The 12,799-nt window shown below is 39.7% G+C and overlaps 1 protein-coding gene across 7 annotated transcripts in view; it reads right to left on the bottom strand.

Moving 5' to 3' along the window:
• The window catches only part of nbeaa (neurobeachin a), a gene marked incomplete at its 5' end in the record, with an annotated part of 90,384 nt that overhangs the window by 38,897 nt on the left and 38,688 nt on the right, over positions 1-12,799 (bottom strand). For all 7 annotated transcript variants that reach the window (XM_079449443.1, XM_079449439.1, XM_079449440.1 and 4 more), the window contains 7 exons: positions 4,634-4,780; positions 5,169-5,288; positions 7,452-7,578; positions 8,882-9,003; positions 9,561-9,656; positions 10,013-10,113; positions 11,157-11,388. In XM_079449443.1, coding sequence (XP_079305569.1) covers positions 4,634-4,780; positions 5,169-5,288; positions 7,452-7,578; positions 8,882-9,003; positions 9,561-9,656; positions 10,013-10,113; positions 11,157-11,388 — 945 coding nt within the window. The remainder of the gene's footprint in view (positions 1-4,633; positions 4,781-5,168; positions 5,289-7,451; positions 7,579-8,881; positions 9,004-9,560; positions 9,657-10,012; positions 10,114-11,156; positions 11,389-12,799) is intronic.

The following is a 12,799-nucleotide window of genomic DNA, read 5'->3' as shown; positions in this document are numbered from 1 at the left end:
TTTGTGTAAAATGTGCACGTATCTGCGAAATCACTTGCATGTAAAGCAATTTGTGCCACTATTTATTTACTCACCCGAGAAAAACCTGAGAGACTTGCGTGAAATCCTACACAAATTGATGTGCGACTACATTCTGAACGTTTTTGAAACATTTGACACCATAAACAGGCTTTGTGTGCACGGCACTAATGTTTTTGTCCACACGTTCTTAAAGGAGTCATATGACACAGCTAAAATGAATATTATCCTTTGTTTTAGATGTAATGCAATGTAGATACATGATTTAAGGTTAAAAAACGCTGTATTTTCCACATACCGTTCATGTTTGTATCTCGTCTTTGCCCCGCCTCTCTGAAACGTGCAGATTTCTTACAAATCTCATCGTTCTGAAAAGCGAGGTGTGCTATGATTGGCCAGTTCACCAGTGTGCAGTGATTGGTCGAATATTGCAAGTGTGTGCAAAATTTTACACCTCTTACCATATTTGGAATATCAGGTTCCAAAGCAATTGCACTGACAGGTACGCCCACCTTACTTGCGTTTACATTTGGGCGGTCTTAGTTAAGTCAAACCACGAAATGATGTAGATTTGTGGGTGTGTGTTTACACGAGCGTATCAGGCAGGTCCGATACTTAGATTTTTGCAATTTTACGTGTCTAATACATGCATGGGCTACTTATAACTCACCAAAGACACCAAAAAACACGTATTCGTGCCATATGACCTGTTTAATAAACAAATACACTAAATAGTGTATATGTGAAAGTCATTCTCCCTAGAAGACCATACTTTATGTTAAGCACGCAATGTACACGGAAGGATGCTGTATTTCTACATGAATATCTACATACAAGCATACAAGCTTGGAGAGCCACCACTTATGAACAGAAAGTACAGACGCAATACTATATTGAGACATACAGGAACACACGGTCAAACACACGCTGAGCATTTCTTCAAAAACAGCGCGATGTAAATAAGCCCCTGCGCTGGCACTGTGATTCGCTGCGGTTTCCACAGGCCTTCTGCCAACGTGTCCACTTAGCAACACACTGACTGGCACACTAGACCTGAAGCACAGCATCAAAACTTAAGTAGCAGACTCCGCTCGGACACCCTGCCTTGCACTCCACACCATAATACTCACACAAACTAAAATGTTGAATTAACTACTGTACTGCTACTTTTTGTTAACAAATAAACCTAATTATTTTTTAATACGCACCGACGCAAACCTTGACCATTCATTCTCCAATCTGTAACTGTTCCCTCTCTATCGCCATCTCTGTTTGACATGTAAAACAGCAGGATACTTTATATAAGGATAGTTCACCCCAAAATGAAAATTCTTACATCATTTACTCATTGTAGGAGCCAAACCGAGCTGTGTGGATTTCACGTTTGTTTCTTGTGAATAGTAGAGTGTGTGATTATATATATATATATATATATATATATATATATATGGCCACAGGTCTGTCTACTGCCCTCTAAAGGACTGTTGCGAGACTGAAGGTGGAGCCCAAGGGAAAAGGCCTTAAAGACAGGAAGCCACAGGATCTGGGAGTGGCTGAGAAGGCAAACAGTCTTTTGACCGTGTGGTTATGTGCTGTATGGTTCCATGACGTGTCAAGCCGTTTGCTACCATATAAGAGACTGCTTTCATTTAATTGTTTGTTTTATTTAACCTCAAGTTTGATATAATATTCTGTCTACATCAATAACAATAACTGGTCATTGGACCGACTGGATCAATTTCTACTACTCATCTTTATAACCGCATGCGTCAAGCTATATCCAGCTCAGCCAACAGTAGTAGCAAAAGCGAACAAAGGTGGCATAGGAAAAGGCTATTACACTCATTCTCGTGTCATTTCAACCCTGTATGACTTTATTTCCTCTGCAGAACACAAAAGTAGCACAACATGTTTAGAAGCGCCCACGATGAAGTCAAAAACTATAAAACACACATTTACAGAGTTGCCATTAACAGTCTCGAGCTGCTGTGACCTTGCCCTTTCATTCCCACGTCATTCATCATCCCTGTCACAGCGGGCAAAGGGGCAGACGGCAAACTCAAGCAGCTGTCTGAAAAAACAGGTCATTGCTTTAAAACATCCACCAATCCTGTCACCCGATGCTGTAAACCGCACCCGCTTTTTCATTCCAACACTCTCTCTCTCTTCTGCACTTTCCCCAAGAGAGGACAGATGTACAAGACGCGGCAACAGAGACTAACAACGCTGAAGTCAGAGCATGGCGCCGAACGTTTTCCATACACTCCAATGATCTATATAACGTATAAACACACACGAAGGTGCTGGTCCAGGCGGCTCTTTTTGCCACACTGCCAAGTGCCCCATACCTCACATGCTAATTACCTCAGCAACAAACTGCCAAAGAGCAGCTTGTTGGCTGTGCATGCTGTCCAGACATCTGGACTTGCTACTTGCAGCAGTAACACATACAGCACACTCTCACATCCAGACATTCACAGGACAAGTGACAACTAAGGGCACAAAGTGACCTACGGATAAGTTCATTTACTGTGCAAAGTACACAACATTTCGAAGACTGGGAATAAAGTATACAGCACGAGTACACAATTTTTGGAGAATGCAGTATTTTATAGTACAGAGTATGCCATTTAAGTATTGGAGCATTCAAAAAGTTCCCGCATATCTTTCTGCTAGTTTTACCAGCTAGTTGAGTTGAAACTTTAATATAAAATCACGAAACACTGCAAGTGTCACTTGTTCAAGAGCTCTTCAGGGAGAACATGATGTAACATTACACACATATCATAATACACACACACAGACAGCGAGCAAGAGAAAAAGCGCCCATAAATAATCCACACATTCTGCTCTCTTGATTTTCTCCTATACCTGCAGTAAGCTTCAATCAGATGCGAATAGGAACTGCTAGCCACGTGGGTACGAGAATTAATCATTGAGAATCCTCCAATAAGCATAGCGACGATAACTTTAGTGCAGTGCGGCTAAAACCTAGTTAACGCGCAAAGCCAATGAAAAAGATTCATGCTCTTAGATTTAAGGTAAACACTTTCTGTCAGCGTTATTCAGGTTTAATACTACACAAAAAGAGTCAAAAGGAGCCAATCTGGCAACACAGAGGTTAACAACCCTAAATTTACGATTATGAGCCAGTTTCGACTAGTAAATCGGATTGGATGAGCGAAAATATTGATTGTGATTTTGTTAATAAAAGTAAACATATTTACTTATGATTTGTTTGAATTTTATAAACCAAAAATGTTATATTTAAATTACCACATTTAAAGGGGGTAAATCTGACCAATCTGCAGCCCTTGAAAATGTTTCATAATGGTCTTACAGTCCTCTTTATTCGTCTAACAATAAAATCACTAAAAACTAAACACCATTAAAACGAATAAAACAATACCTAAAGAGGTTTTCGACACATGCCTACCCGACTATTGTGACCCACCTGTCGTCCCTTAACCCCTCTAACAAATGCCTGTGTGGCTAATTGCTTTACTTTTATGATCCGTGAGTCCACACAAGCCGCGTCCCGACAAAAATAAATACAGAGATGAATACAGAGAGATCAAGTTCATAATCATCCGTCCACATTTAGCTCTAATGTACGACAACATCATCTGACTGCAGTAAACAAAAGCTGCTTATGATCATCAGATCATCTGACCCGAATAAACAAACCCCGTCCGCACACTTCCTGTAAGCTTAGAGTAAATTAGGCAGCCTCAAGCTCGGCTGGAGAGAAACATTCTGCAGGAGATTTTAAAGTAAAGTGAGAGAAATCTAAGTTGACGGGTCAGATTCCCCATAACGCTCCTTTCAGAAAATAGGACAGTTAATTGGAATGGCAAGACGGCGATTAACATCCATCCAGTTTTCTGTCAGTCCTGTCGGGTGTCTTTAAAGGGTTCGTTGTGCCAAGCACAGGTTATCCATAAACACTTCTATCTCATCAAGTAAAATCACCACTTATATGCATGTGGACCCGATAGACACGTGGGTGTGAGAGGTGAGAAAATAAAAAGGAAACATCAGTTGTTATTCAAACCTGCTGGGAAAATATAGATTCGGTGTAATGGAAGGAGGAACTTTAACGGTGTCCATCCGCCATTTAAATAAAACTGTCATTATTTATTCTTACAATTACATATTTATTTATTCATTCTCAATCTCTTTATCCAAAATCTCTTTCTTCTGTGGAAAACAAATAAAGATATTTTGAGAAACATCTCTGTGGTTTTGTGTCCATACAAGGGAAGTCAATGAGGTCCAATGTTGTTTGGTTACCAAGAATATCTTCTGTTCTGCAGAAGTCGTACAGGTTCAAAAAGACATAAGGGTGAGTAAATGATGTAGAATTTTCATATTTGGGTGAACTGTCCCTTTAAGAGGTTCCCTTTCAGTTAGTGTGCTTCTTTAGATTGCACCTCCAAGTAGACAGCAAAGCCGCTTACTACGTTTCGGAACAGGAATGTTATAATGGCCTTCAGTGTCAGAACTAATCCATTTCAATGCTCTCAGCATAGAGTTAATTACGACACTGAGCCAAAATGTTGGCAGTTCAACAGGGCAGCACAGGCACCTTCAGAGGTGATCTCAAGGCTCGTACCTTATATCCAGGTCCCAGCTGATGAATGGCAAAGATCTGCGCTGGGTTCAGGGCCTCACTGAACACGTATACGGCCCCGAGCTGCCCACAGAACACCCGATTAGCGTCGGCGGTCTCGGACGACCCCAGGAAACATTTATCGTAACTCTGCAGAAAAGAGATTGAAATAAAGAACAAAGGATAAGGATCCAAGAAGGGTAGCTTGTCTTATCGGTTTTACGTTTTAAAGAGTTTTCTGAAAGGCCCTCTGGAACTGTTAGCTGCTGAAATCTTGTTCTGATCACTAGGTAGTCTACACATAATGTACTTCAAAGGTTTGCTTAGAGGGAACGAGTAAACACACTCACACATATATAAAGTACCCTCAATTGATATAATGCATAGAATATAATCTACTGTTTGGAATATTTTTTGAAATAAATGAGAAAAATGATGTTTGGCAACTTGACTGAGATTGTTCTGTGCTTCTTGAGGGTGTGTATTAACAACTAAAAGAAAAAGAATTAGGGTGTAGAGGGTCAGCAAATGCACTTACATCATTGGTGTTGACGTGCCATGCCATGTCGCCGTAGGAAACCAGCTGACCGTTGACATAGCAACGAATCTCACTATTCCTCCAGCGGTTGTAGATGTGGACTATGCTGATCATGTACCACTGTGGGCAAACCGAAAAGAGGTCATTCATGTAAAGTCACCTTAAAGGTACAGTACAAATTTGACCGTAGCAGAATGTATGACTTCCTTTCCTCAGCAGAACACAAAAGAAGATATTTTAAAGAATGTTAGTAACCAAGTAATTGATTTTGTATTCTGCGGAAGAAAGTAAGTAATACAGGATTGAAATGACAACAGTATATGTACATTTGGGGTGCTCTACCACTTTAAAAGATGAAAATGATTCATGATGCTATAAATATCTATGTGTGTTGAACCCGAGACATTTTCTTAACCATTCGAGTGAGAAAATTTAGCGATGACCCTTGCATGAAAATAAAATCCACATATTTAAGATCAATCCCGTAAAACATAATCTCATTACATTGTGTAAAACGAAAGCTGAATTTACAGAAACACCGTGTCATTCTGTCTGACGGCTGCTAAAAGCTGTTTTGGTTGTATGGATTAAAGATCAGAGCACTGACGTTTGAAAAGCCTCCAAGACAGCACAGATAACAATCTATCTGTGTCATGTAAAACATCAATCTGTGATGCCTGCAAATAAATGACATCACACAAACCAGATGAGCTCTAAAAATGAAGACAGTCCAGTTGCAAATCGCTTTTATTAATCTGCAAATAAATTATTTCATAAGACGTCATTTCTCAAATCAGGGGATGGTGAAATATGCACCCTACCTTCCCAGAATCCCCGTTAAAATAGAAAGACTATATTAGCTGGGCTGACAAGGAAAAAGAAGGATCAGCAAGCCCACTAGACCCAAAAGCCGCCCTGAATCCGAGATTTCTGAGCTCTTAATGCCAGTTAAGATTTTGTATGAATGCAAAAGTGAACCGTTTAGTCTAGACAAGGCTGTGGATTTCCTCTAAAAAGCGACATTTGAAATACTGTAGACCTGCTGTTCTCTATTTCTGAAATCTTCTACTGGGCCTTGAAGGGACCGTTCACCGCAAAATGTTCATTCGTGTCATTATTTACTCACCCTTGAGTTGTTCCGAATCTGTATGAATGTCTTTGTTTGGTTCAACACAGAGAAATATATTTGCAAGAATAATTGTAACCAAATAGTTATTGGCCGCCATTGACTACCATAGTAGGGAAAATTGCAATGGTAGTGAAAAGTGCCCCAGAACTGTTCGCTTTCCTACATTCTTTAAAAGATCTTCATTTGTGTTCGACAGAACAAAGACCTTTTTCCTACTATGCTAGTCAATAATGGCTAAGTACTGTTTGGTTACAAGCATTCTTCCAAATATCTTTCTCAGTGTTCATCAAAATAAAGAAATGTATACAGATTTGGAACAACTTCAGGGCGAGAAAATAATGACAGAATTTTCCTTTTTGGGTCAACTATTACTTTAAGCTTTTGGTCTCCACTAACAAGCACAGAAAAATCGCTAACAAAGTGGTTTGATTAAAATCCAGCCATTGTGTCCCACCACACACTGTTTCAACAGCAGAACAAAGTGCTGACTAATTGGGTGAAGTTCATTGTTAGTCCGAGCACACATTCGTAGCATGTGCCTGTGTGTGGGCATTCTGTGTGGTTCTGCCTCGCATTCTAATTGGCCCACGATGCTCTCATGATACCCTCCTTTGAGAGAGGACGGGATGTAATTTTCTTCATCAACGTCTCTTGCCAAACTGATTTTCATTTGCCGTTTAACAATGCGTGTAATTTAAAGCGCCATTTATGTTTTTGAAACTGCCCCAGTGGGACTGTAAGAGGAGAGGGGTGATCAAACCAGATGTTCTCACAAACTAAACCAAAAAGAGATACACAACACATCTTATACGCCCACAGACCGAGCGAGCACTCCCTTCCTCACCCGTTTGTGTGTTGCCCTTACACAAAAATTACACTTCGGTTTGGTGGCCTGAAACATATTGGTCAAGGCAAACAGGAATGAGTCAGAAGCTAGACAGAACATGGGAATGCTTTTGATTCAGTTGACATGTGAGAGAAAAGGTGACAATAGGACAGGTGTGGTTTTACACAGGTCATGGTGGGAGGTGCCAGACATAAGTCCGGCTATTTGTGTGTTAATAGGCTTTTTCAAATATTTTGCACCACAAGAAATGTTTTCATAAATGAAGAAATGCTTTGTTTACTAATTTAAACAGATGGTCAAAACTCACCTTTCTGGGTTGAAAGTCATACTTCACACAGTGTTGAAATCCCTTCCCCTTTGACTTCAGTGATGTCACAATCAAACAATTTCCCACAAAGTGGGCTGAGTAGCCAATACCTTTGCTGGTTCGAAAACTAGGGAACAGAAAAAAATAATTTTAAATATTTGTTTGTCAATCAGTTAAGACTATTATAAAACAAGCTTGAATCAGCATAAAAGTTCATTCTGGTCTAACTTTTTTGCAATGGGAAAGAATTGCTGGAAAAGCCAAGATTATTTTATATAGCAATCTAGACATTCCCAGTCCAGACCTTTCCTTATCACAAGCAAGATTTCAATTTAGTTTTTCAATTCCAATTTCAAAAACAACCCTTCACTGACAGCATTTTCCCTCATCTTAAAACAACTAAATAAATAAATAATATTAAGACCACAATACAAGATATTATGATATTAACATGTTTTGCACAGAAAGTCATTCAAATTGTTTTAAAAAAAGTAAAAAAAAAGGAGGTAAGTATTTTTCTTGAAAAAAACATGGCTGACTGGCTCATTGGCAGCAGTGCATGCTGGGAGCACTGGCTGCTGTCGATAAGGTGACTGTCTATCAGTCGGGAATTCGAAGCGAGCTACATAATGCTACCTAGGCAACAGAGACACAAGAAACAGGATTACAAGCTGATTTAAACACGGTCAGTGGCCCTCTAAAGTGCTCATTCTGAATGAACCTCCACGTTTCTTCTCTTAATTCTGTGAAACAGCTTTGTTCACAACATGGAGGATATAATGTTCTTTATTTTCTGTTATAAAAATGTTAAAAGAAACCATGGTGTTGCCCCACAGGAATATTGTACAACCATTTCATATCCATATTTTGGTGCAAGAATCCTCGAGTAAGATTTTGTGAAGATTTGGGGAGAAAAAATAAAATATTACAAAAGTGTAAAATATGGCTATTTGAGCCACAAGGTCAAAACTAACAAGGACCCTCACGGATCACAGCGCCGCTCTGCAAGACATCTCCAATTTATAACGCTGCCATATTTTCCAAAACAACCAGTGGGACATCCAAGCGCCTCATGACATTTAGGAATTTGTGAATTTATCTAGTTTGCCCTGTGGTACAGCAGGCTTTTCTTGGTAACTGGAAAATAGGGCAGGAATCAGAACTCTTAAATTAGCAGTCTCTTCTTGTGGGACAGCCCTGTAGAGACACTTACCACTTCAAACAGAAATGGCAATATAATATTTCATAAGCACATATCTCCCGTGTTTCCACCACACTGAGAAGCTCAAAGCTCACAGGTGTTGGTTAAGGTCACTCAGAGATCTGCTCAGTGATCAGTATTAGAATTTACATTTTAATAACTGAGGCTACAACTGGACAGTGCTGGACTCTGATGCTAGATCGGCATTCTTAATGTACACCATACTCACCAGTACAAGTATGGTTTATCCTTGTCTACATTGATATTATTGAGAGGGTCCATTCGAAACCAAGTGTTGAAAGTAAATCCATTCTGGTAAGGCCACTTAGCAATAGGCGGCAGAGCAATGGCCTGACGAAGGCAAAAAACAAGGATTTGTTACAGTAAAGCATCGGTCAATTCATACTTGATATTTTTAAAAATCAGAAATATTAAGCTCATATTTTTGTTAATATGACACAATAAATTATTAAGCACAAAATACAACTATATAATATTTATAAAATTGTTAATATTGCCTATTTCGGCTAGGAATTTTTTTATGTGGATTAACTTCCTACGCATTAGCAGCAATAATTTGTGCAAAACAGGTTAGCGTTGTGCTTTAAAGACATAAAAGGAATATATCGGTGGAACCTCCTATCTCCATACTTTATGGTTAAAATGTTTTACCATAAATCAATATTATTCGTCACCCTTTATGTTCGTCACTGGGTTTTGCAATAAAAAGTATTAAAAAGTGCTTGTCAACTTTGACCACACAGTATATCATCATTTACAAAGTACAGTGTTTTTCCATTTCCTTAAAAATAGCGAGTTACAAGGTTCACGCAACCTAATGCTATAATCTCTGGAAATCATATCTGTAACAACACAGTAAAGAACGATTTGTGAAAACAAAGTCTTACCGCCGCACTGCGTCCTGGGAAGTTGAAGAAAGTGTCCGGGCCGTGCCGCTGTGGCATCTGATTCAGAACTGAAAGGAGCTTAATTGCGTGTCTTGGCTATGGACACAGGAGGACAAGAGAAGAAAGGACAATTTAAACACATCATAATAAGTAAGTACAAAGAACAAAAGGAAATGTGTTTTTATGAAAAAAAAGGCAGCAGACAGTCAAAATGAGAACACACAATGAGTCAATATGTGTGACATACTTCATAAAACGTTCATAAGAGTCTAAAAAAAAAACTGAATAGCATTTATCATTGATGACCACCGCTTCAGCCAATCGATAGCCTGTCCATCAGACTTAACCACGACAGCAAAGTCTAAATCGATACACGGGCAACCCCAAACGGATCTGTCCGTGGAGAAGGCTGGCAGACAGAAGATCATTGACCGCAGGTCTTCGAGACTCACCCACATGCCTCCGTCCCCCCTCAGCATGCTGAACAACAGCTTCAGTTCCTTCACTGTGATGCAGTAGCTGGCCAGAACCCCCAGCATGTCCACTAATAGATCTAGAGAAAGACAGAAAGGAAGATAATAGCATGACTCTGCATTATCGGTCCTAAGAAACTGCAGACTCGAGAAGATGATGTCATTTGGGGCAGGAAGCCAAAAATTATCCTCCCGCTGGAACATAATCTACAGCTCTTATTCTTCTGAGGGTCCTGGGCTTTAGTCATCAGACCGGCATGGAAACACACCTCCATTCATTCGCAGATTGGCTGTAATGATTCAGTGTCAAACTGCTGATGTAATTTGCCATGCAAAAGCGATACATCGGCGTTACGAATTCAAAGCCTCTTTACAATGTGGCGTAGGAGAAGCAATAATCTAATTTGGAGGAAAATAACAATCCCTTAGCGGTGATGTTTTTAGTACTGTAATTTTACAGTGATTCGATTTTCAAAATAACCTTGCTAGATGCCATTCGCTCGACGGCCACAAATCTGGTCAGAAACTTGAATGATATGAGAACTAATAGATCGATTAGAAGCGGCATTTTGGTAACATGCGGATCTAAGAGAGAGGATTTCTCCCAAACGTACACACAGAGGCAATTTTAGACATTAGCCCCTGCAATAAACGCCGGCTATGGTCCAGTGATCGTAATTACACAGAAATATCGAACGCAGAATGCACAATCAGGGCTTCGGCGAGACACTGAAACCTATTTTTCTTTACATAATGGAGGCAAATCATCAAGCATTGGGAGATACGGCCGAATGCGCGATACAACAAAGATTAGCACATAAATGACTGATGTTTTCTATTCAGTGAATTGGGTTTTCATACCACTGAATTATTTGCTCTGAACGCGCTATTGTAAACAGAACCTAGCGAAGCGGCACATGCAAGTTTTAATGAAACCATAGGCAGACAAGCATTTTTTACTTTCCTCTTGAACAACGTGCACGGATGCAACCTGCACAGTAAGAACCTGAAAGAGCATATTTAAAAAAATTTAACAAGCACAAAATTGGTTCTTTCGTTGCAATGAGTTAATCCCCTAAGCGCTGAGAACATGAGATCTGTAATTGTGTCAATGAGCTCACACCTGCGATCATGTCGTCCACTGAGCTCATCTTCTGAAGCACCTGCTGGATGAGCCCCACCTCTGTACTGGTCTGAAGGTTGCGCACGCTCTTTCGCAGGATGGCGGTGAACATGCTCCAGATCTCCGCCTGGCAGGTGACGTCACAGTGCTCCAGCAGCTCCACCATGCAGGCGATGCTTTCTGCATCCTGGATGATAAAGTTCATCTCCAGGTCGAACTCACCGCCCACCAGCTGAAAAAAGAAGCGAGATTGATCAATGGATGGACGGAGCAAATTTAAGGACAGAAAGAATTAAATGAAATAAAACTGGAAAGACCATTTAGAGTTATTAAAGAGGTTTTGATGTTGCTTCCATAGAGAGTCGGACTCTAAGCTTGATAAAATAAAGAACACAATGACCACGCACACTCCTCACAAACGGTACACTAGAGACAAGAGGAATGGACAAACCAATCCCAGACAGTTCAGGCTCTGCACCAACAATAATCAATGACATCAGTCTTGAAGTTCAACAGGCATGAAATTGGCCAGTTCTTGGCCATGCAAACCCTGACCCTCTGAGTAAATAAGGAGACGCTTTTGAAAATAAAAGATTAAATCCCTGTAAATTACATTTTGCTCCAGAGAGCCCCGAGAAGCCAAGCATGGCTGTCTAAAGCTGCAGAACTTCCCCAAGAGTGTCCTGAAGAACTATTGATTTATACACTTCTTCCAATATAGAGTGGAATTTTGAAGGCTTCAGTGCCTTAGAATTTGTAATTGGATTGTCGATAATCTCACCACATGTAATTGGCCCGTGCCGGTCACCCTTGAACAAAGAGTCACCTTCATTACTTGCAACAATGAGGTTAGGAGACACTTGGCCATTAGATAGGTTACCATCTATTTGCACCACAAGTTGGGCAGCTTGGTCACCTTAAAGGAACAGATCACCCAAAAATTATAATTCTGTCATCATTTATTTCCCTCAATTTGTTCCAAATCTGTATACATGTTCGTGTCTTATTTTGAATAATGAAGGTAAGTACACAGCTCCGGGGCACTTTTGACTACCATTTAAATTTTTCGCACTATGAAATTCAATGGTGACCAAGAACTGTTTGGTTACAAGCATTCTTCCAAATTTCATTCAGAAAATATAAATGTATACAGATTTGAAACAACTCAAGGGTGAGTAAATAATGACAGATTTTTTATTTGGGGTGAACTGTCCCTTTAAGATGTTTTGGACAGGGGGAATGATCAGGGTGAAATAGTTTTTAGAAAGTGCTACTATGGTATCATTAAAATTTCCACAATCCATAACATTGCCAATGGAAGGACAGCAGGAATAATAATACTATTGATTTATCATGGTTCATCTATCCCACAGGCCATTAGTGAATAGAAGATTAATTATGAGTCGTTTACTCATCGATATTTGCCTTTACTACCCAGAGAGACAAGAGGCTGAATCTGAACATTCAAAAATAAACTTGTAAGCAAATATTTCACGACAAAGGCATCAAATAAACTTGTTATTTTTACAAGGGCACGTAGAAAGTCAAGAAATCCAAACGTGCAAAAAAAGTCCTATATAAAGCCTATATAAAAAAGCCATTAACCACACAAACACAGTTAAATCACTGTGACTAAAAAGAAA

This window comes from Barbatula barbatula, assembly GCF_947034865.1.
Source record: "Barbatula barbatula genome assembly, chromosome: 24".
Classification (NCBI taxonomy): domain Eukaryota; kingdom Metazoa; phylum Chordata; class Actinopteri; order Cypriniformes; family Nemacheilidae; genus Barbatula; species Barbatula barbatula.
The sequence above is the reverse complement of the archived record's forward strand: the minus strand, read 5'-3'. Positions and strand labels throughout refer to the sequence as shown.